This window comes from Dermochelys coriacea, chromosome 4, assembly GCF_009764565.3.
Source record: "Dermochelys coriacea isolate rDerCor1 chromosome 4, rDerCor1.pri.v4, whole genome shotgun sequence".
NCBI classification, from domain to species: domain Eukaryota; kingdom Metazoa; phylum Chordata; order Testudines; family Dermochelyidae; genus Dermochelys; species Dermochelys coriacea.
The window spans coordinates 91,504,727-91,530,722 of NC_050071.1; the positions used below are offsets into that span (position 1 = coordinate 91,504,727).

The following is a 25,996-nucleotide window of genomic DNA, read 5'->3' on the forward strand; positions in this document are numbered from 1 at the left end:
CAGAGCATAGTGCTCTCTTCAGTCTCCCCAAATGGAAAATCCATGCTCTTCTTAGCTGGAATTTTGAATTACTTCCTGATATGGGCTGGTGTCATTAGAGATTCCTTAGATGAACATAATCAGTTCAAATCACTATTTATCAAAAGCCAGCATGGTATCAGAAAAGATACACTTTTTTTTTTTAACAAAACAGTCATAAAACAAATGTTTGGAATACATTGCTAGACCAAGTTGTTGTGAATGGATCCAATAAGCTATTTGTATCAAACAGCATAAACCAAAATACCATGTTATTTTCACCCTCTTGTTTTGTCTTTAGTTATATTTTTAATCTGCTCTGAATTCTTGAAATGGCAATTCAGCAAAAGAGGAGTGGTCTAGTTTCAGTTTTTGTATAAATTTGATAAATATTTCAGACACAAATATTGTAGGCCATATTCATTCCATCTTTAGCTACAGAGGAATAAAAACAGCTGAAAACCCACTAAAAATAGGCCAAAATCTGTTTGAAATTGAGTGGCTGCCATACTTAGCCTTACCTATATTGCTTCTTGAAGAGAATGGTGAATCTCTTGGATCAGGTCAGCTGAGAATCAGAGGGTACGGACTGGAGATCCTAAGCTGTAAGGACGTTATCTGAATGCCCTGTGAATCCACCATTTACAATCAGTCCTAGTGATATACAATACATACAGAAGTTACAGTAAAAGTTGCTAAATATTAACCACCCTTTGGTTTGTGATGAAATATGCTGGAGATTCCAAATAACCACCCAGATAGGTTAATTAATATGGTACAGAGAAAAGGTTCTAAAGGACTGATGCCACCATCAAGCGTAATGACCATGCAGTCTACCACGTGCAGCTGTTTTTACTGAGCGCCACTGTCGCACACCCTTCCCCACGCCCCTTTGTGGCAATTTAGCGTTGGTGAGGGAAGGAGCCAGCTACACTGGTCCATGAATCGCCTTCTTCTGACATTACCCAGGGAATGTAGCCACTGAGGTGGGAACTCAGCACAGCGAACGTGCCAGTTTTGGGTGCATCTGGGGTAAGGGGTCACACTATTTACACATGGACTCTCGCTATGTATTTCCACGTCCACTGCAAACACGCACTTCTGAGGCGCACCCTCGAGGCCCTTCGAGCCCTGAAAGCTTGGGGGAGCGCTGGATGCAGCGCGTTTCACGGCAGATGGATTTGCCCGTGAGCCAGCGACAGGCGCGAGGCAGCCCAGCGCCCCCCGCCACCACCCGACCGAGAGCAGAGCTTCGGGAGCTCGCGCAGCCGCCGTTAAACCTGGGCGGGGCCGCCCGTCCGCGCTGTAGCCCGGCCAGGTTCTACCGGCCGCCGAGGACGCTGATTTGAATACGCAAATAACCGTTCTCATGGCCCCGCCCACTCCTCTGTGTCTAAGCGGGGGCCGTTCTAAGCCGCCAAATAGCTGTTTGGCCTCGCGCCTGCTTCACGCCAAGGTGCTACAGCGTCAGCCAAGGCGGGATCTGCCCTGCGGCAAGGACAGTGCCACGCGACCCCCGCCCCTCCGTCCGCCCGCAGGGCCCAGCCCTGACACAGCCCTCCCCGCACCCGCGAGTAGACCCAGCTGCCTCGGTGGGGAGAGCGAGTGACACCCCCATCCCACCCCCGTGTGGGCCATGCAGGTGAAAGCGCAGCCTGACTCGGAGAGGGCAAGCCGCCGGCACTGCAGAACTGGGGGTGGGGGTGAAGTGGGCTGTGGCTGGGTGGGAGTGTGGGGATGAGCCCAGCTGGGGGGAGGAAGTGTTGGAGTGCGAGAGCTGAGCTGGGGGGGTGAGGGAGTGGGGGGGGAAGGGGAGGAGGGAGTGGGGGAGGAGAGGGGTGAGCTAAGGGGTGGGGGTGGGACCCACCTGTATGCAGAAGTGAGAGTGGGAGCTTCATGAAGGTGAGGGAGCTGGGGGGGAGTGCAGGCCTTGTGCACCTACAGGCAGGGCTGGGGGGCAGGTGTGTAATTTCAGGCAAGCGGGTGTCAGGCACAGAGCAGTCCTGTGAAGATGCTGTTGGGGAAGCTGGATGAAAAGGGTCACGCTGGGGGCTGCTCAGCAAGATGTGAAGCTGTACAGCGGTGTGGTTGGATTTGTATGAGCAGATGTGCGAAGGTGTGGACGCTGCAGCCAGAGGTGGGGGAAGCTGGGGAAGGGAGTGGCACAAAGATGTGGACATGGCGGGGTAGTGGGGAAGCTGCAAGAAGGTGCTGAAGCCTGGACTGGATGGAGGAGTTGGTGGATGTTTTTCAGGATACCCAGGACTATGAGTCAGCTTGTTACCCACTAACTCTAGTTGTAGGGTTTCTTGCCTATGATGACTGGAGGTTAGCTCCCTGGCACCACCAGCCTTAAAGCCACTCAATCACTCTCCTGCAGGCTCTGCCAGCCATGTCTTTGCCTTGCAGGTTAACAAGAGGTCCTTTTGTCTGTCTGAAACCTTCCCCTGTGGTTTCCAACGCCTGGTACTGGCTTCTCTCAGAAATCCCAGATTCTCTGCTCCCAAAGGAGCATTGTACTCTTAGTTTATGAGTTTTATGTTAAATCATCATTCCTGTATAACACACTGCACTTATGAGCACTTACAATAAAATCAAAGAGGGTTTATTTAAGAAAGAACAGAAGTCCTATTGGAAACATGAGTCTGATGGAAACAAATGGTTGCAATACAAAACAAAACAATAAAACAAGAACAAGGATGTACATTTATAGTTAGTTAACTTTCCTATCTAATAAAGCAGCAATTCTCAACCAGGAGTCTGGGGCTCCCTGGGAGTTTGTGAGCAGGTTTCAAGGAGTCTGCCAAGCAGGGCCAGCATTAGACTCACTGGGGCCCAGAACAGAAAGCTCAAGCCCCAACCCTGCCACCGGGGGTGAAGCCAAAGCCTGAACAACTTAGCTTTGCGGAGCCTCCTTGGGCATAGAGCCCTGGCCAATAGCCCTGCTTGCTATCCCTTAACGTCGACCCTGACTTTTATATGGAGAAAAACCATGTTATGGAACAAGTTGGGCCAGGAGTTTTTATAGCATGGTGGGGGAGGGGGGCAGAGTGGGAAGGACAGCTCAGGAAGAAAAAGGTTGAGAACCTCTGTAATAAGTAGGTTTTTCCCTCAAAAGACAGTCTGTGGCAGAGATAATAGACTGGATTCTGGTTAGCCATTCTCAAAACACCCCTGTACTCAACAAGATGGCTCCTTAGTGAAGGGATACAGAGTGTCTTTCTCCACACTCTGATATACTGAATAAGTCTTTTTTCTTTATTCACAGACAGGATGATCCTCTGTCTAACATTCCTTTTTTCCTCCAAGTGGATTTGATTGTTTGTAGTTATCATGGTTTTCCATTGACAGCTCTGGGATAGAGCAAGGACAGACAATTGAAGCTTGTCTGATCAGGGAGGGGTGACAACTCCCTCCCACTTGAGTGGGCCATCAGCGAAACATATGATTCCATGATGACCAAGCTGTACTTCAGTATCATAAGGCATAGTTTACCATATGGTTACATTATTCCTCAAATATTACCCATGTGCACATCTTGCAATGATTATGAATATTGATAAGTTTTAAGCTTTCAGCAGAGATTTCACATGCTAGCCTTCATGGATAAATACTGTGAAAATAGTGTATTAGGTGTAGTGTGTTTGTCAGGTCTGAGATAGGAGTTGCTTGTAAAGAATAGTTTGCCTGTGGGGCCTCTGTGTCACATTGGGTGAAAGTGTCAGCACTGTGGAGTGTGGGAATCCATACAAATGAATCAAACCTTCAGATTGTTTTGTGGGGTGGGGGAATAGAGGGAGCTGCCTGTATCATGATTAAGGTTAAGATTCTATCCTAGGTGTTTTTAGTAAAAGTAAGGAACAGATTGTGGGCAATAAACAAAAATTCATAGAAGTGCATGACCTCTCCCTGACTTTTACTAAAAATACCCTATGGGGGGAGACAAATAGAGCACTGCTGGGGGCTTGCAGCCGCTCCAGCCCAGCTGCTGTTTCTCCTGCGGCAGGGGCTGATCACCTCTGCTCCAGCCCCAGGGGGGTTGTCCCAACCACAGCCAGCTGCTCTGTCAGGCGGCCAGCTAGTTGCTCCAGCTCTAATGGCAGTGGGGCTGACCGCTGGCAGCTGCTCCAGCTCTGCCACTGCTCCTGCGGCAGGGGCTGACTACTGCTGCTACAGCCCCAAGGGTGCTGACTAAACCCAACCACTGCTTCAGCCCTGGGGTCACTGCTTCAGCGACTCTGGGGCTGACAGCTGCTTCCGCCCTGCCCCAAAAGTAGTCATGGAGTTCCTGGAAAGTCACAGAATCTGTGATCTCTGTGACAGAATTGTATCCTTAATCTTGATAAATAGAACTGGAGTCAGAAGGTCAATGTTCCCTGGGGCCAAATGTTGATGGGACACCAGGGGAACTGGTGGAGTTAGGCTGGAAGCAACACAGCCACGTGGACAGAGCAATCCACAGAGTTTTTAATAAAATTGCACTTAACCTGCATTCAGCTTCAGTCTTTGCAAATGAAACGTGGCGGCAGCGTTTGACCAGTGAGTACTCTGAAGTGCAGCAGCTGTCCATGTCTGCCACGGTTGGTCTGAAGCCCTCTGGATTTTGAAGATACAAACCTAGCCCAGCGATAAGCCCAGTGGAAGGAGGAGTTCCAGATGTACACAGAGCTAGTCATGTGGGAGGACTACAACAGCAGGAAAAGTATAACTAATATGTTACCTTATTGGGCAAAAAGATCTGCAGCACTCTGAAGCTCACCATGCCTCAAGCTTCACAGCAGTCCTATGAACCCTGGGAACCTATTGCTCCACAAAGCAGAAGAAAACTGTGGAGTGACACAAGTTTTTCACTAGAGACCAATCTGAAGGGGTGGGGATAGGCCTTTATGTACAGCCTTATGCACACTGACTGCTGCATGCAGTTTCGGGGGCTTGACAGACTCCCAATTTGGAATGTGATAGTGGGTTATGATACTTTTTTGGTCTCTTTTTGGTTGTAGGGTTTAGTGTGTCGGTGCTGGGTTGTTTTGGAGGCCAGTGATGTACAGGTCAGACAAGATGATCTAATGGTTCCAAGTAATAAAATTTAAGGCCAGAAGGGATCACCATGTGTGGGAATGGCTGCACTGGGAAGGGGATCGCACATTGGACAAATGCCTATACAATAAATATGGTGTTGGAATTATTATCATCAGTGATACAGGTTATCTCTGACACCAGTATAACCGTAAATTCATTTATTAAATTCAAAGGCCAAATGATATTCATACAGCTGCTCCAAATGTGCCTTAATTACCTAAGCAATCATCGGACCCATACAATAACATGCAGTTATTAGTATTGAGCAAGTACTTACAACAAGACTAGTCTTTGAATCCTCAAACCTATTTTGATTGGCTCTAACTTGGACAGGCAGGCAGACACTAGCAAATGACCCCAACTATTCTTTCCCCTTTTATACCTTTATAATATATCTATGTATCTGATATCAATCAGTTTTAGGTCTCCACTTTTGTCAAAACCAGTCTGAACCATCCCTGACTATTTAGCTGGCAAGTGTCCAGGCACTGCAAAGATTCCCTTCACAATAGTTTACTTATCTTTATCATATCTGCAGTTGTCCTAGGAACTTTTCCTCCATTATTCATTCCATTTAATTAGTCCTTGCTAATAAAGGCTCCAAGTTTAATTTCTTCTTTTACCTAACAAAGCATTCTTTCAAGGTTTCATTTTTTTATTTTTAGCACAGGAAATTAAACCTATATATTCCTACACATGGGTATGCAGTTGAAGCCTCAGGAGAAAGGATGAAAATCCTAGGAGGGGCAGCACTCCCAGAAATATGTACAGTGAGACAATAGAAAAGGAGAGCAGGTGGCCAGGATTGTATATCAACGGTGAGATGTATTTACTATGAGAGGCAGTATGAGTTGGTAAAGGAGAAAGGCCCAGCATTAGGACACCACTGCAAGGAATATGGCAGGTTGAACCATTTTAGCGGTGTGTGCAAGAGCAGACAAAGGTCTCAGAAAGCTTCAGTCAGACTTGCACAAGAGGGGAATAGCTCATCACAGTGGTGATCACATCATGACTCTTTCCTTGAGTCCAAGAACATATCAGGTTCAGTCTGTTGGGACAGGAAAGCAACAAGGGACAATACCAACCACTATGTATGCAACAATGTTGACAGGGAAACGCTCTATGTGATGGCAGCTGGATAGCGCAGCTTCCTGCAGTATGATTCATTGGGGTGAATTGGCCTTGAACACACCCTTTACAAAAAGCAGGCACAATCTAGTAATGTACAGTGAGGACACATTGCAGCCATAGGAAAATGTGATCTCATGGTGACTAACCTGAAAAATAACAGGTGGTACCAGCTGAAGTTTGTAGCGGTGGATCATAAGCACCACAGACCCTTGGGGCATACAGCGGTAAAAGCCATAAATATGATCATGGCGCAGTGTCAGAATTTTATAGTCTATTGGAAGACCCATAGACAATGGAAACAGTTTTAAAAGTAAATAGGATGTTTTCAAAGGTGATAGGTACCTCAAAGGAAAGCTGTGACTGGAAGTAGACCCCACAGCGGAACCACAGTGCTTACCATGAAGGAAAATTCCAGTTGCATAATCAAGACAATTATGGCAAAACCTCTTCGTCGTGCTCCAAAGAGATTGCAGTGCACAGTGATGCACCTCCAGCACTACCAGGTAGAGATCAGATATTTTCCAAGATGTTAAGGGTTGTTATCTGACACCCTTAGCAGGACAATCAACCCAGCATCAATAAGGTGGGGAAAGGAGATCAGGACATTGAATCTATCATCATGCTACACTATCGCCCAGTTTCAACAATGAAGCTGATGGAAATCAAAGAGGCTATGGAAAAGAACATTCAACTACAGGTCATCAAGAGAGTGATATTTTCAGGGTGACCAGAAGACAAAAGTCAAGTACCAATAGGAGCAGAACCATATTTTCAAATGAAACATTAGCTATGTGTGCAGGATAGAATCATGTTTGAAGAACACAGAGCTATTATCCCTGCCTCGTTATGTAAGGATGTTATGCAAAAAATAATTCCTCACACCTTGACATTGGCAGGTGTCTTAGGTTCAAGAGTGTTTATTGGTTGGGAATTATTATACGACTCTGCTCCTTGATAGAAGAGTGTGATATCTGCCAGTTGTGTGATAACAGACAACTGTTCCCATGTTAGCTGCCCACCCAACCATAGGAAAAAGTGGGAGTGGACTTATTTACCTTCAAGGAAAAGCATCACTTGATTACAGTGGACTACTATTGAAATTTTTGGGAGGTTGATGACCCGCTTGATACAAGAAGCAACTCAGTGACTGGTAAATTGAAGATTTGCAAGATAGGGCATTCTGGACACTGTATTCACCAACAATGGATACCAGTTCGCCTGGGAAGAATTCAAGGAATTTGCATCTAGATGAGAGTTTGACCATTGCACCTCCTCCCCAGCATACTCACAGAGTAATGGGCAAGGTGAAATCAGCTGTGAAAACACCTAAAACTGCTACACAAGGCTGGTTCTTCTGGTTCAGGCCCTTCTGTTAGCATTTTTGGCACACAGGAATACCTCATCACGCAGGTGCCAATAGTCCAGCACAGGCACTTATGGGGCAAGGGACCAAAAATCCTGTTACCAATGAGAGGAGACCAGTTGCAGCCAGAAGGCTGGGGACACCACCAAGAGGAGATGACCAACTATCAGAGAAAGCAGGCACTACAATACCGCTGGTCAGCCAAGGACCTACTGACCCTGGATATAGACATTCCTGTAAGGATACAGCTGTCAGAAAGACACTGAGAAGGCATGGATTCAAGGAGTTGTGAGGGATGCAATGGCACCCACGTCATACGAGTTGACTACGCAAGAGGGACAAGTAATCTAAAGGAAGATGGTACTTATAAGTCAGCAAACACAACACTCAGAGAGCCTACAGAGATCATCATAGAATGGTGAGACAGAGAACCATCCAGAGGCCAGTCCCACAAGAAGACTTCACAGAAGACAGTTTGCTAGACTCAGAGACAGAAAGAGATCACTCTTGGCATGGTCACTTGTTGATGAGACCAAACTATCTCAAAGACTATGTAACAAGCTGAATCTGTAGTAAAGACAAGACTCCAACTCAGCTCCATGTTAGCAACCTGTGGCCGAAGGGACATGGAGTGTGGGCATCAATTATTTTTATTTAATGTTTATATTAAAATGTTTGTAAAAATAGGGAAGATGGATCATGATCAGTGGAACTGGAGTCAAAGAGCCTATGTTACCAGGAGGGACTGTTATGAATGAGACACCAGGGGAACTGAGAACTGGTGGAGATAGGGGGAAGCAACTCAGTCACATGGGCAGAACAATCCACAGCGTTTAATTATATTCAACTTAAGGTGCATTCAGCTTCACTCTTTGCAAATAAAACAGCGTGTGAAGATTTCAGTGCTGCTAGGGAAGGAAGGTCACTGCATGAAGATGCCAGAGCTGAGGACTGTGGGCTACGACAAGCTGTCACAACTGGGCACTGGATGATGTATACAAAGAGAGGAGATGTGAGGAGATTTGGTCTGTAAATTGTGAAGTGAGTGCAATGGAGAGCTCTGTGCAGATTCCAAAGCGGTGGCACAAGAGAGGAGCTATTTGAAATCTTCCAAATTCAGTATTGGGCCAAATCAATGGGATTTCTTGCACTTCAAGGAGAGAAGGAGCTAATTTAGGTTGTCATAATGGGCAGGATCCTTTGCTCTGACCAAGCTGCATGAAGCCCAGAACTAGGCAGGGACAAAGATGGTGTTACGCTACTTTTGTGTTCCTCTGATATTATGACCAGCACAACTTAAAGTATCCTCAGCACTGCTCTAAACTGTGTCCTGGCCAAAAGGCTATTACAATATCAGGAATTGCTGGGGCTAGATACCTGGCCATGCCCTCTTATTCTGCAGAAGGCCATGTAAGCAGACTTTATGTCTCATTATCTCATGAGAGGGGTGAAAAGAAGCCTTAGGAGGACTGAGACTCTGACTCAGTAGGTTTGGGAATTTTAGTGCAAACTATACATAAAAATGATGACTGGGGATTTTTGAAGACTGAGAGTCAATCAGGGTGCTCAGGTATCATGGAAAGCAATGTGGTATAAATATTTAGATAACAATTTGTTTAGAGGGACAATTTTTCTGGGTTTCCCTTTACAAATAGATCATCAAGAATGAAAATGGAAACTTGAATTTCTAAGAGTTAACTTGACAGTTAATATGCACCAGAAAAGGAGTACTTGTGGCACCTTAGAGACTAACAAATTTATTAGAGCATAAGCTTTCGTGAGCTACAGCTCACTTCATCGGATGCATTTGGTGGAAAAAACAGAGGAGAGATTTATATACACACACAAAGAGAACATGAAACAATGGGTTTATCATACACATTGTAAGGAGAGTGATCACTTAAGATAAGCCATCACCAACAGCAGGGGGGGGAAAGGAGGAAAACCTTCCATGGTGACAAGCAGGTAGGCTAATTCCAGCAGTTAACAAGAATATCAGAGGAACAGTGGGGGGTGGGGTGGGGGGGAGAAATACCATGGGGAAATAGTTTTACTTTGTGTAATGACTCATCCATTCCCAGTCTCTATTCAAGCCTAAGTTAATTGTATCCAGTTTGCAAATTAATTCCAATTCAGCAGTCTCTCGTTGGAGTCTGTTTTTGAAGCTTTTTTGTTGAAGGATAGCCACTCTTAGGTCTGTGATCGAGTGACCAGAGAGATTGAAGTGTTCTCCAACTGGTTTTTGAATGTTATAATTCTTGACGTCTGATTTGTGTCCATTCATTCTTTTACGTAGAGACTGTCCAGTTTGGCCAATGTACATGGCAGAGGGGCATTGCTGGCACATGATGGCATATATCACATTGGTAGATGCGCAGGTGAACGAGCCTCTGATAGTGTGGCTGATGTGATTAGGCCCTATGATGGTATCCCCTGAATAGATATGTGGACAGAGTTGGCAACGGGCTTTGTTGCAAGGATAGGTTCCTGGGTTAGTGGTTCTGTTGTGTGGTGTGTGGTTGCTGGTGAGTATTTGCTTCAGATTGGGGGGCTGTCTGTAAGCAAGGACTGGTCTGTCTCCCAAGATCTGAGAGAGCGATGGGTCGTCCTTCAGGATAGGTTGTAGATCCTTGATGATGCGTTGGAGAGGTTTTAGTTGGGGGCTGAAGGTGATGGCTAGTGGCGTTCTGTTGGAAGTGGATCTCTTGTGACAATGTATACCTTCAAATCAGCGGCACTGCGATGGGTACCCGCATGGCCCCACAGTATGCCAACATTTTTATGGCTGACTTAGAACAACGCTTCCTCAGCTCTCGTCCCCTAATGCCCCTACTCTACTTGCGCTACATTGATGACATCTTCATCATCTGGACCCATGGAAAAGAAGCCCTTGAGGAATTCCACCATGATTTCAACAATTTCCATCCCACCATCAACCTCAGCCTGTACCAGTCCACACAAGAGATCCACTTCCTGGACACTACGGTGCTAATAAGCGATGGTCACATAAACACCACCCTATATCGGAAACCTACTGACCGCTATTCCTACCTACATGCCTCTAGCTTTCATCCAGATCATACCACTCGATCCATTGTCTACAGCCAAGCGCTACGGTATAACCGCATTTGCTCCAACCCCTCAGACAGAGACAAACACCTACAAGATCTCTATCATGCATTCCTACAACTACAATACCCACCTGCTGAAGTGAAGAAACAGATTGACAGAGCCAGAAGAGTACCCAGAAGTCACCTACTACAGGACAGGCCCAACAAAGAAAAGAACAGAACGCCACTAGCCATCACCTTCAGCCCCCAACTAAAACCTCTCCAACGCATCATCAAGGATCTACAACCTATCCTGAAGGACGAGCCATCGCTCTCTCAGATCTTGGGAGATAGACCAGTCCTTGCTTACAGACAGCCCCCCAATCTGAAGCAAATACTCACCAGCAACCACACACCACACAACAGAACCACTAACCCAGGAACCTATCCTTGCAACAAAGCCCGTTGCCAACTCTGTCCACATATCTATTCAGGGGATACCATCATAGGGCCTAATCACATCAGCCACACTATCAGAGGCTCGTTCACCTGCGCATCTACCAATGTGATATATGCCATCATGTGCCAGCAATGCCCCTCTGCCATGTACATTGGCCAAACTGGACAGTCTCTACGTAAAAGAATGAATGGACACAAATCAGACGTCAAGAATTATAACATTCAAAAACCAGTTGGAGAACACTTCAATCTCTCTGGTCACTCGATCACAGACCTAAGAGTGGCTATCCTTCAACAAAAAAGCTTCAAAAACAGACTCCAACGAGAGACTGCTGAATTGGAATTAATTTGCAAACTGGATACAATTAACTTAGGCTTGAATAGAGACTGGGAATGGATGAGTCATTACACAAAGTAAAACTATTTCCCCATGGTATTTCTCCCCCCCCACCCCACCCCCCACTGTTCCTCTGATATTCTTGTTAACTGCTGGAATTAGCCTACCTGCTTGTCACCATGGAAGGTTTTCCTCCTTTCCCCCCCCCCTGCTGTTGGTGATGGCTTATCTTAAGTGATCACTCTCCTTACAATGTGTATGATAAACCCATTGTTTCAAGTTCTCTTTGTGTGTGTGTATATAAATCTCTCCTCTGTTTTTTCCACCAAATGCATCCGATGAAGTGAGCTGCAGCTCACGAAAGCTTATGCTCTAATAAATTTGTTAGTCTCTAAGGTGCCACAAGTACTCCTTTTCTTTTTGCGAATACAGACTAACACGGCTGCTACTCTGAAACCTGTGAATATGCACCAGAACAACCAAAGACTATGCTTCTGTTACTAGGGAGGTTTTTTTTTGTGTGTGTGTGTGTTGGCACCTTTCTTACAACAGAAATGAACTCAAATTATTATTGAAGATCAGATATGTCACACTGTAAAAATGTCACTTGATTTGTTTTACTCAATATTCTCCATTTAGGATTTAATGCTTTAAAAAAATTGATCCATTATATTTGCATACTATACACTACACATATATTATTATTAAATGCATACAATGCTATGCAATGTTACTTATTCCCTGGCCCAAAGAATTTACAGTCATTAGAGTGGTTAATATTTTAAAGTTGCTTAAACTATGTAAGAATGGATTGTTGTAAAGTAGTATTTAAATTGCTCTTGAAGTGTCAGTTGGCTTTACGTTTTTTAGATTTGAAATTAATTCATTAAATTAACTAGATATCTTTAAATTATTCACTCATTAATTTCAATAGTCAAGTCTTTGTATGAGCGCTGTACTCTCTTGTAAGCGATCCAGTGCCTTTTTAACTAATGTTTCTTCTGTCAGTTAACAAATCCTCTAAACACTTCCGTTTTGTGCTGATTTTCAAAACGTGCTTTTGCCTGATTTATAAGAAGCATCTATTTTATATTGGTGTAATCCAATTTTAACTTTCAAGAGAAGGTAAATAAATCCTTATTTGAAGAGAGAGAAAACAGGCTATTGCCTTTGATTTAATCATCAGACACCTCAGGGAGCTAGAGGTCATATTCTGAAATTCATCTATCTGTTTATTCTCTGGAATCATAAAGGGTTCTGAATAATTATGCATCCCAAAGTGATATACATCTGTATAAGGCAAGGTTGTCTAACCTATGATCGGTGGGCAGTACATGGCCCACCAGAGCATTTCATAAGGCCCGCAGCTGCTTCAACACAATATACTAACGGCCGATTCATTAGTGTTTTGTCATCATGTTTACATCATTTTAGTTTAATCAAGTGTGTAACTAGACAACGCTGTACATACTGTTTCTATCTAAATACACAGGAAACAAGAGGAACTTAAAATATAAATCAATACAGCTGACTTTAAATCTTATTAAAGTATGCAGAATCTGTTTGGTCCACATAAGGTTGTGCTTAGCTTTATGTGGCCCTCCTCTGTAATGAGGTTGGGCACACTGGTAAAAGGGAATCTAGTTATAATGAATTTTGTTAAAAAAAAGTATAATGAAATATCTCAGGAGTTTTAGATGCTGATGTTCAGGGTGGATTTGATTTAAATCGTGATTTAAATCACTAGTCAGGAAGACTCGATTTAAGACTCATGGATTTCTACATAAAAGTGCATTCTTGTTGGTTGTTACCAACCTGAAGATCCTGCGTGTTCAGACATGTTCCTTTCATCATCTTCAATGCAGCTTCCTCCTGAGCAGGAACACTAATCATGATGTTGTTTCATTCGGGCAACTAGGCCTTGCATTTCTTTGTTGCACTGTTTGCATTTTGCACGCATGCCTGTCTTACCCACTAAGGTAGAGGAACTTCATTAAAATATTCCCATAACTGGGTCTCTTTTACGGCCTGCTGCCATTATAGGTTTTCCCTTCTAATGAGACAATGGTATGGTAGATCTCAAATCAATGAAGGCTACAATCAGAAAGACCTCTAGACTTCTGGAATATGTTTCAGACAGTTTCACTTTTGTTTTTACTGCCTGTCCCTCCCTTCTCACATTTATCTCCAGACTTCTTCTACTTGTCCGGATCTATTCCGCCCTCAACAATCTTCTATTCATTGAACTTTTTGAAACTTTGCACTTTCAGAGAGAGGTAAGGGATTGACTCTATGTACACAAATTTGCAGAGGGACAATAGGGTTGAGGTCTGTTATTTCTCACCTCTATATATTATTTATTTAAAAACATTTTTGCTGTTAACAAGCACGTTACCTCTGGAGACACAAATCCACAGTCTGAGAACTGCAAAACGGAGCATCTCTGATGGTATCTTCTAGACTGAGCACTGAGTCCCATTGGGTAGATAGAAAGATTAACCTAAATAATCTATACAGAAGCCCCTTGCACCCCATAAGATTGGGTCCCTAATCCATGAACTATTGGAACTCATTTACAAAACTTTTCTTAAACATTACATGAATATATTGTCTCATACTATAGAATTAGAATTTATAATCCCTATTCCATGACGAGATATCTTTGAGCTATAATGTATCTTAATTAAAACTATCTTTAGAAAAGGTTTTTTCCTCAAAAAACATTTTATCAAAAAAATCCAATTTAAATAAAAAAAATCTTATTTTTGATTTTTTTTTAAAAAATCATTGATTTTTATCCACCCTGCTGATGTTACATCCAGTGAAGGAAAACACATATTCAATAATTTACCAATATTTGCCTTGTCTTGGCATAAAAGCCATATTATCGACTCCAAATGCTCAAAAATCATGACTCAAGATCTTAAAAATAAATTAATAAATAAAACTTGAGTCATTAGGGCTCATACTTAAGTGAAAACTGAGAGTCTCATTTAATCACCTGACTTTGGAAGCTGTGGCCTTATAAGTAGTACCAAATACTGTGAGTGTTGGCAACATTGCAAAAAGGTGGAATCCGGTCTAAAACCATCCCTGACTGTTGAATATCTACGACTCCTTACTTGGTGTTAATGTTGACTCTGAAGCAGGAGTCCCATGATATTAAAAGATTAGAAATAGCTGATTAGGACTTGTCTCTAGTTGTAGATGGTTTTTCTCTTTGGCATTGAAAATCCTCTGTGACAATGGTAATGAAATTGGGCAAGATTTGTTTTGAAGTAATACCTTATCAAGTGAAAAAAATGGAGAGGGCTGAGAGCTGGAGGGAATCACATTCCACTCAGTTCATAATAATTAAAGTTAATACAGAAGTTTGTCTAATAAAATTGCAGCAGTGTAGATGTCATTGTAATACATTTTTTTGAAAGTGTAATTCCTTTAGTTGTAAAAAAAAAATTAATTTTTCATTGATTGCAATTGGTTTCTTTTTAATTTACCACACCTGATCATTACAGGAAATGATCAAGTCTAGACCTGCTGTTTACCATAGCCACTGGTTCCTAAAATATAGTCCATGGAGCACTTGCTGGTTGCTGGAGAGCTAGCAGGTCAAATGATACTAGCTACTTTGTTTCTGATTGGATGCTGTAGAAGCAGCTGGAAATAAGGAGGAGCCAACCTTCATGCTCATAGTCAATTGCTAGTTGACATTGAAATGTTAAACAATCATGAATAATATCTTAATTGGGAGATTGGCAGAGGGGCTTGTCAATGCAATTGTGATTAGGAGGGAAGGTGGTCCAGGAGACAGATCCATGTATCTAGCACCCATCCTGAGAGCTGACCCCATGTGGCTTCTCTACCCAGTCCCTAGACCCAGTGCTGGCTCCTCAGACTCACCGTTTCTAAGAAGTCCACCCAAAGGTGTGCGCTTTCTAGTTTACAGTGTAATTCCTTCAAGAGACATGCAACAAAGTTTGACACACAACACACCCAGACACTTTGCACAGAATGCTAACATCTTTGCCTTTTTCTTAAGAAATAAAGCACAAGCGCGAGTACAGCTCACCTATGAAACAAGAAACATCCTAAACACAATGCTCCTCACTATGTTGCTCTTCCCTTGGGAGTTTTTGGGGGTCCATCTGTGTAAGAAAGGCAGGGTTCCCTCTGCCTAATCAGGGTCCTACCTGTGGCTCCTTTCAGTTTGAGCAGGTGAAAATGGCCAAAGAATGTGAGGAGATAAGCTCCTAGCCTTTTATAGCCTTTCAGATTTTCTGTCAGGTGACTTCCTGGTCAGTCCCAACAGATGACTTCAGTGCTAAGAGATTTTTCCCCTGCTAAACCAGTTCCTCTGACAGGGATCAGCCATTTGTCTAAAGCAATTGTATTTCAATGGTTGGGCCCTTAAGTCAACCACCATCTTTATTAACCCTTTGCCAGTCACCTTTGGAATGTCAGTCCAGCATGGAGGCAAAACAGAGATGACAGTTACCTCCGCCCCACTGTCCCCACAGCTTGGTAAAGATACATATCAAGAGTTCATAATCTCACCCAGAATTTATAAATTGTATGGACAGATTATCCGAATCATCACAGTGTCCCTCAAGGCTTTAAAATATAATCCAGAGCTCATATGGAGGTGGACTTTGGGGGAGCATTCATGAATGGCCAGGAATCAGAGAACGGGTCTCAGGGCCTAAGGCATTTGCACGGTTGAGTCCTGTATCCCAAGAAGAGGGGCTAGACAGGAAGTCTTCACCCAAGAGAGTGCCTCAAAGGCCCAGAGTTAGAAATGGTGACTGAATGGTGCCCAGATGCATCTGGCTTGGAAGTATGTGGGATACGACAGACCAATTGACAGTCCATGAGGGGGACTCAGCTAGGTCTGTAACAGTGTGGTTTTTCAACCAATCAAGTTAAGAGTGCAAGTTTGTGTATATACAGGGCCTAAGGGGGAAAAAAATGACAGGACCTGTCAGAAGCTCTGGTCAATGAGTGAGTGACAAAACAAATGTGAGGTTTGATCCTGCAGTCTTTTCTCAAGCAAAATTCCCAGTGAACTTAGTGGAAATATGCCAAAATAAGGATTAGTCAAAGTTTGCCTCCTCTGTACCACATATTGGTGTCTTCATTATAGATTTTGCTTTCCACTTCCAGCAGCTTCTGTAGGTGCAGCATGTAGAGAAATCTGCATGTATATCTGGACGTTACTTGAGGTATTAAAAAACAATTTCCGTGAGCATGAGGAAATGTCATATTGTAGTGCACTGACCTTTGGCTTTCCATTTGTAGTACTTCAGGACAGCTTTTTCAAATCTCCTTTTCAAATGCTGTAGAGAAATAAAGTTTCCCCTTTGAGTGATGTCCTGGTGAGTACTCCCCTGTGCCTCTAGTCAGAGAATTTCGACAGCAGTACCTGGTTGGGCCACATATGCGCTTGCCCCATTTTGCGCCTTGTTGGTGCTGACCGCAGGTTACCTTGGGCTGTTGTTACAGCATAGTTCAGGGGGAGCTGGTAGTGAACTGGCTTTGATTGGCTGGGCTGGTTTTCAGCCACTCGACTGAATAAACAAGAAATAAGATAAGGAAGTTTATGTGTGGGAATAGAAAACAGTAGTGTTTCCTGCCAGAACCTGCTTGTAGTGTTTCCTGCCAGAGCCTGCCACACCCCCCTTAGAAGGCGATGATTAAAAATGGCTATGGGAATTGCTTTAGATGAACAGTCTCACCTGCAGACCCTGGCCTTGTGGGTGCTCAGGAATTCCACACGCTGAAGCAACACCTTCTATGAGCCCTCAAGGACAAGGCTGGAGGGTCCGGGACTGTCCGTAGCAGAAGGGGCATAAGTATTGGTTGGTTGGTTGGTTGGTTGCTTGCTTGCTGGAAAGCACGTATTTAGTAACATGTGAAGGCTGGGAAGCTTATTATACTTTGGCAATAAAACCAGTTATACTTATGCACCTGATATGGCTTCGTTGAGTGTATCCGAGCCCCCTCCCTTTGGCTCAACACGCCTGTAGCGGCGGTTAACTAGCACTGTGCGGCCAATGCCCCGTCAGTTCCTTCTTTAACACCCTTGGTCTGACTTAGAGCTTCAACAGTGCCTCTGCATAACTTACCTTTAAATATAGGATTAGCAGTATAGTGCAGTAGATAGAATAATTAGTTAGCATTTGTTCCCTTTTTTCCTTTTTTCTCCCCATTAAAAATACATATATCTTATTTTTATTTTTACATTTCATTCACCCTCTTGGGGACAATTTTACCTGAGAATGCCCAGGTCTCCTGGCTTTAAATGTTGCCTCTCCTGCTGAGAGGCAATTCCAGTCTCAGACAGACATTCCCAGTGTGTCAACTGCTTGGGGGGTAATGCACATACATCAGAAGTGTTCCCATTGGCACAATCTTAAGGCCCATGCCAGGAAAGTGAGGGACCTTAAACTTAAATGAATTCTTATGGAGAAATCTCTCTGCCTAGCCTCTGATCTGGGACCACAAACTTCTCCTGGTCATCAGTTGCCTACTTCAGTTTCTGACAGACCTCCCCCACTGACTCTGCATGGGAGGGACCTGTCTCCCAGAAAAAGGGCAAAGAAAAGAGCTTCCAATTCTCCTACAAAGGGAGCCTCAGAAAAGAAGCATTCTTCAACTTTCTTCACATCCTCGGTATTGACCGTGCTGCAGCTAAGTACCTACGGGTCGGCAAGGTCTTCTGGTACAGCCGATACCACTAAAGCCAAAGACCCTAAGTGGGCAGGCTCTCAGAAGGACAGCAGAGACAAGACTGCCTCTTCTACTACAGCACTGACTGCAGCAGCTAAACACTTAGTACCAAGCACCTCTGGCAGTGCCTCAGCTTACGGCACCATCTTCTGGCTCTCTGGCGCATTGCGCAGAGACAGTGGTGCCAAAGTCTATTTTACCTCCTTTGGTACAGACATCCATGGCATTGATCTTCCCAGTGCCGCAACAACTCATGATTCCACAACAATTACTGTCAATGCCATTTTCAGTACTGAGATCTCTTGGAATGCAGCAGTTTCTTTGACGTAAGGATCTAGTAGTTGCTGCGGCACCAGTATCACCTCTTCGCAGTACCAATATAGTGTCGGTACATTCAGCACTGTTACACACACACACCAACAAACAGATTTGCCCCTCCTTTTTCTAGGGAGAAGGGCGACGATGAGGAAGGAGATGTTTATTCTTCACACCGCTCTTTACTCATCCAGGGAATCATCAGACCAGATCTAAAGGAACAGCCAGGACACCGTTCCAGAGCTGGCACTCAGGATGGTATGGGCATTCATGGATGCCACCACCAATGCCATTCCCACCACAGTGGCCATATCGGGACCTGTGGGCAGTATATAGGCAACATGATTTCAAGCGTCCCAGTATCTCCAGGGAAAGACAGAAAAGCTCCCCATTGGCGTCAGAGACAGGACTCTGTGAACCCCCTGAGGGACTTTTGAGGAAGCAGAGCAGGCTCTAGACCAGGAGGCCACTCCTGCAACTAACACTTCCTCCTCTTCAGACAGTTTGTTTATGTTTGCACGGCCGCCTGCAGCTCCCAGTGGCTGCGGTTTGCTGTTCCCGGCCAATGGGAGCTGCAGGAAGTAGCGGCCAGCACGTCCCTGCAGCCCACGCCGCTTTCCACAGCTCCCATTGGCGGGGAACAGCAAACCATGGCACTAAGAGCTGTGGGCAGCCTTGCAAATATAAAGAAACTGTCTGGTGGCCTCCCAGAGGATTACCCTGATGAGCTACGTGCGGATTGCCCACCACTACATTAAATCAAGATTTGAGGACTTCACTAACTCAGTCACAATTTATATGGGGTTATTGCAGGAGTGAGTGAATGGGATTCTGGGGCCTGCGATGTGCAGGTCAGACTAGATGATCATGATGGTCCCTTCTGTCCTTAAAATCTCTGAGTCTAAGATCATATTGATAGGGTCAGCATTATCCTATATGAAGAAATGTCCATGGGTTTGGTGGGGAGTGAAGGTACAGAGAACAACTCTCCTCAGGCCCCACACTGAACCTCAGTCCCTGGAAAAATCATGGAGCAGGTCCTCAAGGAATCAATTCTGGAGCACTTAGAGGAGAGGAAAGTGATCAGGAATAGTCAGCATGGATTCACCAAGGGCAAGTCATGCCTGACAATCTAATTGCCTTCCACGACGAGATAAAGGGCTCTGTGGATGAGGGGAAAGCAGTGGACATGTTATTCCTTGACTTTAGCAAAGCTTTTGACACGGTCTCCCACAGTATTCTTCTCAGTAAGTTAAAGAAGTATGGGCTGGATGAATGGACTATAAGGTGGATAAAAAGTTGTCTAAATTGTCGGCCTCAATGGGTAGTGATCAATGGCTCCATGTCTAGTTGGCAGCCGGTATCAAGTGGAGTGCCCCAAGGGTCGGTCCTGGGGCCGGTTTTGTTCAATATCTTCATAAATGATCTGGAGGATGGTGTGGATTGCACCCTCAGCAAGTTTGCAGATGACACTAAACTGGGAGGAGAGGTAGATACGCTGGAGGGTAGGGATAGGATACCCTAGACAAATTAGAGGATTGGGCCAAAAGAAATCTGATGAGGTTCAACAAGGACAAGTGCAGAGTCCTGCACTTAAGACGGAAGAATCCCACACACCGCTACAGACTAGGGACCGAATGGCTAGGCAGCAGTTCTGCAGAAAAGGACCTAGGGGTTACAGTGGATGAGAAGCTGGTTATGAGTCACCAGTATGCCGTTGTTGCCAAGAAGGCCAATGGCATTTTGGGATGTATAAGTAGGGGCATTGCCAGCAGATCAAGGGACATGATCATTCCCCTCTATTCAACATTGGTGAGGCCTCATCTGGAGTACTGTGTCTAGTTTTGGGCCCCACACTACAAGAAGGATGTGGAAAAATTGAAAACGTCCAGTGGAGAGCAACAAAAATGATTAGGGGACTGGAACACATTATTTATGAGGAAACGTTGAGAGAACTGGAATTGTTTAGTCTGCGGAAGAGAAAAATGAGGGGGGATTTGATAGCTGCTTTCAACTACCTGAAAGAGGGTTGCAAAGAGGATGGATCTAGACTGTTCTCAGTGGTAGCAGATGACAGAACAAGGAGTAATGGTCTCAAATTGCAGTGGGGGAGGTTTAGATTGGATATTAGGAAAAACTTTTTCACTAAGAGGGTGGTGAAACACTGGAATGCGTTACCTAGGGAGGTGGTGGAATCTCCTTCCTTAGAATTTTTTAAGATCAGGCTTGACAAAGCCCTGGCTGGGATGATTTAGTTGGGGATTGGTCCTGCTTTGAGCAGGGGGTTGGACTAATGACCTCCTGAGATCCCTTTCAACCCTTATATTCTATGATTCTTTGAACCCATCTGTGACCATCCGGATGTGAATAGATTATACATGTTAGGTGTGACATTTTGATTTTGTGGGTTTTTTTAATATAATTTTGAAGGATAATATACATTTTTAATTTTAAGCACTCTTTTCTATTTTTAGCAATTTAAATTTTCACAGTTGTGGGACATTATGGGTTGCGTCAGACAATAAATATTTATTGACGTAGACATTGAGATTCAAAAAGTTAAAGCTTGATAAACATTAAAACACCAATTGTCAACATCATGTCAGAATATACAAAGTAAATGTCCTTAAAGCAAACTCTAATAAGTTCTCAAGCAGCACTTTTTTTACTTTGTTTATCTGTACATTTCTATTATTGATGGAAACATTTTTTTATTGATTTGTGTGTGTGCAGTAAAATCTATGTTTACTGATAAAAATCTAATTTTTCCAAGTTTACATATGTGCCTCTGTGGAGTTGGAAGGAGAGAAGGGGATGATGCCACTCAAGCTTAGCCATTGCCCGCTTACAAATTTTGGCTCATTCTTCTAGGCTTGTTGTTTTCCTGCCCTCTACAGGTAAAGCTGCAAATATTTGGCTCCTTATCAGTTGCTGAAATCTGAGCAGCTTTTTATTATGTCTATGTAGGTTATAACTTAAATAAGCCAAAACATTTTGTTCTGTTCTGAAATATTAGTGTAATTTTCCTACAATACTAGAAAGTTTGTGGAGAAAATGTGATTATAGAATAGAAATGAAACACTAAAGATATTTTCATTGCTTCATTGTTGGTCAGTATTTAAAGGTAGAAAGTGGATTTAAATTTGTTTAGAATATATAGTAACAGTCAAAATTGTCATTTACTTTCCCATTTACTTCAATTTTAGTTGTGAGCTTTTAGACCCCACTTGAGAAATCATGAATCGGACTAATTTTTATGCAGATCAGAAAGATGAAATGTCATTTATTCTTCAATCCTCACTTACAGTTCAGCAGCATATGAAGAGCTAATAGAAGTTGCTAGCATAGCTGGAAGACTTCATGACAAAATGACTAAATTCAAAGAAGGGAAGAAAAATACAAAAATTGATCTTTCAAGTGGTACAGCTAATCATTAGAGTTAAACTGTAGTTCTTAATACAAAATCTGAATACAAGGACTTTGTAACTGGAACCAGTGCAGGGGCTTTTTAGGGATGGATTCTTTCCCTCATCTTAGTGGCTGGGCACTGGGTACTTGCAAAAGCTAGATTATAGTAGTGGCTGCAGCCCCCTGAGACGTCACAGTTCATAGATTCCAAGGCCAAAAGGGACCATTGTGATCATCTAGTTTGACCTCCTCTATAACATACCATAGAACTTCCCCAAAATAATTCTTAGAACATATCTTTTAGAAAAACATCAAATCTTAATTTAAACATTGTCATTGTTCCAATGATTATGGAATTTCACCATTAAAATGTACACCTTATTTCTGGTCTGAATTTGTCTAGCTTCAACTTCTACCCATTGGATCATATTATACCTTTCTCTGCTAGACTGAAGAGCCCATTATTAAATGTTTGTTCCTCATGTAGATACTTACAGACTGTAATCAAGTTATCACTTAACTTACTGTTTGTTAAACTAAACAGATTGAGTTATTTGAATTGCTCACTATAAGGCATGTTTTCTTATCCTGCAATCATTCTCATGGCTCTTCTATGGACGCTCTCCAATTTATCAATGAAGGTTCTATGAGAATTGCATGGACCACTATTACACACCTGCCACTCCTAAATCTTCAACACTCCTCTTCTGTGTTCATGTAGAGATGACGTGAAATGGTACTCAAGGTTCTGTGAAATCTCCCTGTACAGCCTCTCCACTTTCTTCTTCTTGCCTGGTGGTACTGTTGCATTTTCTGTCTTTTGGGGCTTTCTTAGGTATATATTCCCCTAAGCGCTAAAGGAATGATTTCACCCTTAGCAAACTTTGAGATATATATATTTTTAGCAGGTTTCAGACTAGCAGCCATGTTGGTCTGTATCTGCAAAAAGAAAAGGAGAACTTGTGGCACCTTAGAGACTAACAAATTTATAAAAAGAAAAGGAGTACTTGTGGCACCTTAGAGACTAACTTGTTAGTCTCTAAGGTGCCACAAGTACTCCTTTTCTTTTTGCGAATACAGACTAACACGGCTGCTACTCTGAAACCTGTAACAAATTTATTTGAGCATAAGCTTTAATGAGCTACAGCTCACTTCATCAGATGCATTCAGTGGAAAATACAGTGGGGAGATTTATATACACAGAGAACATGCCCCCCCGCTCTCCTGCTGGTAATAGCTCACCTTACCTGATCACTCTCGTTACAGTGCGTATGGTAACACCCATTGTTTCATGTTCTCTGTGTATATAAATCTCCCCACTGTATTTTCCACTGAATGCATCCGATGAAGTGAGCTGTAGCTCACGAAAGCTTATGCTCAAATAAATTTGTTAGTCTCTAAGGTGCCACAAGTCCTGCATATATTTTAGCATTTGAGCTGTGGGATTTTAGACTGTGACACGTTTGTGGAATGGTTTATGAGCATTTACCCAACAAGCAAAAAAAGTAAATAGCATTCATTATGTGAAAGCTCTCATGTAGTGTTCTTGTTCATAGGTATCATATACCTTCCCAGGGATTGCATGTTGGTTCAAGTGAACAGTGTTTATAAAGCACTTTTTTTGTATAACCTTTTGTCTTGTATGTTAAAACAGTGCTATTTATTTCCACCATAAAACTTTGTGGCATTTACAAATAAGGTAGTATATCAGAGTTAACTGTACATGGTTTGATTAACTACCTAATTTAGAAATCTTTTATGACAATAAGTGAATATTTTCTTGTTGTCCATATCTGAAGATATACATCAATTGTCCTACTCTGATGTTCCATCATTCCAAAATAAATCATTATAATAAACAGATGCTTCTGATAGCATAGATAATCTCAATGAAATAAAAACATAATTTTGTCAAATTGCAAGCGGTTTCTTTCTGTTGAGTGTCCCGTTGATGTAGCCATATATTTTAGAATTCCACATTCATGTGTTCTATATTATAAAAAGGAACCATTTGTCATAGTATTTATGGTGGCTTCTTAATGTGAATACTGATTTGAGAGAGTTTATTTTTATTTTCAATTTTCTAAGCTTGATTTTACATTTCATATTCATAAATTAAATTTTTCCTCCTTAGCAATCAATACAGAAGTTGTGATATCAGGTTCTCTCCTGAACAGAATAGTCCATGAATGTACTGCTGTCTTTTCTTTTTCCAGGCTTAGTTATAATTTTGACCTATTTTATTGTAATGTCATGCCCTTTATTATATGTCAAAGTGCAAAAGAGAACGTTCTTGTTTAAACAAAAATATGGGAATAGATTAACCTGTTGATTTTTGTTTTGTTTCATAATTTCAAAATAGGATCCAAATGAAGATACGGAATGGAATGACATATTAAGAGATTTTGGAATTCTACCTCCAAAAGATGAGCCAAAGGATGAAACTGAAGAAATGGTTTTACATTTACAGAAAGAAGCAGAGGGCAAGTAAAGTTTAAAATGTATGCTCTTAATATAGCAAAATGAAGATCTGAGGATTCTTCAGAAACGTTTATCGTGACACAAAAGTTCTAACATAATTCCACTCTGAAAAATAGAATACTTTGGTTATTTTATTTGGTAGTGTTTTTTTATTTTTAATTTTCATTTATTTGTGTTTGAGATAGTTATTTTATTCAGTACAATATGCTTGTAAAATAACAGAATAACAGAACAATAAAACATATAGATGTGCTAATAACAAATATTACTGTACATGGTATGTAAAATAACAAATCAATAATTCACCTTTGGAAAGGAAAACCCACTTTCGGATTTTACCACACAGGGTGGTTAACATAAGCAACATTCGCAAAAAGAAAAGGAGTACTTGTGGCACCTTAGAGACTAACAAATTTATTAGAGCATAAGCTTTCGTGAGCTATCCGATGATGCATCCGATGAAGTGAGCTGTAGCTCACGAAAGCTTATGCTCTAATAAATTTGTTAGTCTCTAAGGTGCCACAAGTACTCCTTTTCTTTTTGCGAATACAGACTAACACGCCTGCTACTCTGAAACATGTCATAAGCAATATTGACGTTCAGACAAACTATTGATCAGTTATCCACCCACACAGGCTGATAAGAACAAAGGGGATCCAATCAGAAAATCAGTCTTCAGGAGGAAAATATGTCTCAGAAAATTATCTTCTTGTCACTGATTTCCAGTACTGCAAACTCCCCATGTGTTTTGTGTATCTAGCATTGCAAAACAAATTTTTACACAGTGTATGTGACCCAAAATAATAAGGGCAAAATTTTCAAGAGACATCTGAATTTGTGTCCACTGCTTGGCACAACAAATATTTTCATTCCCTATTACCTCAGGGGCCTAGTTTGCATGCCCACATCTATCGTGCATATGCTTACACGTGTGTTTAATTCTGTGCCAGGAGGTTCAATAAGACTACTCACTGTGCAGAGTTAAACACATTTTAGAATTTGCAGGATTGGGGCCTAGGTAGTTATGCTTATCTAGTCAATATGTGAACCCAAAGCAAAGATTTATAGTGCCTCAAAACATCCATGTGCCAACTGCTAGTGCCAATGTAGAGACTGCAGGCTCAATTCTGCCCTCTTCCTCAGCCCTGTTTGATGTAGGTTTTGGGAGGTTGTCAGGAAGCTATTTACAGTTCCCTGATTCTGTGCCAGCCATCCCTAGCATGAGTTAGAGCAGTCTAGGGATCTTATCTCAGTGGAGGATTCGTGGAGTGGAGCAGAATTATGTCATGCCCCTGCCTTGTTCCCACTCTGCCTCCTCCGACTCCCAGCATGCCCTTTACATTGGTGGTGGGGATGCAGCTAGTATAGGAGCTAGCTCAAGTTGCTTTACGATACTGGGAGTTTCCCCTGTTGTAGGGGGAATTCTCTGTTGGCCGCTTCTGGCCAAAATCCAAAGACTTTGCGTTACCTGAAAGATGCAAAATGGCTTGAACAAAATGGGAAATCTGAAGCTCCTATGAAAATGTAACCCAATACAGACACAGTTAAATCCACGAATTACCATATTATATTGTATCATGCTGTCTGAGAGCAACATAATATGAAAATGACAAAGCATATAAAGTAACT

The 25,996-nt window shown here is 42.7% G+C and overlaps 1 protein-coding gene across 2 annotated transcripts in view; it reads left to right on the forward strand.

Moving 5' to 3' along the window:
- Window positions 1–25,996, forward strand: part of PDCL2 (phosducin like 2) — a 96,182-nt gene that overhangs the window by 60,038 nt on the left and 10,148 nt on the right. Inside the window, exons 1-2 of one of the 2 annotated variants that reach the window (XM_038400066.2) lie at window positions 1,440–1,660; window positions 24,249–24,369. In XM_038400066.2, the coding sequence (XP_038255994.1) occupies window positions 1,655–1,660; window positions 24,249–24,369 (127 nt within the window). In that variant the 5' untranslated portion in view covers window positions 1,440–1,654. Of the gene's footprint in view, window positions 1–1,439; window positions 1,661–24,248; window positions 24,370–25,996 lie in introns of those variants that run through there. The other variant, XM_043513792.1, reaches the window with a different exon arrangement.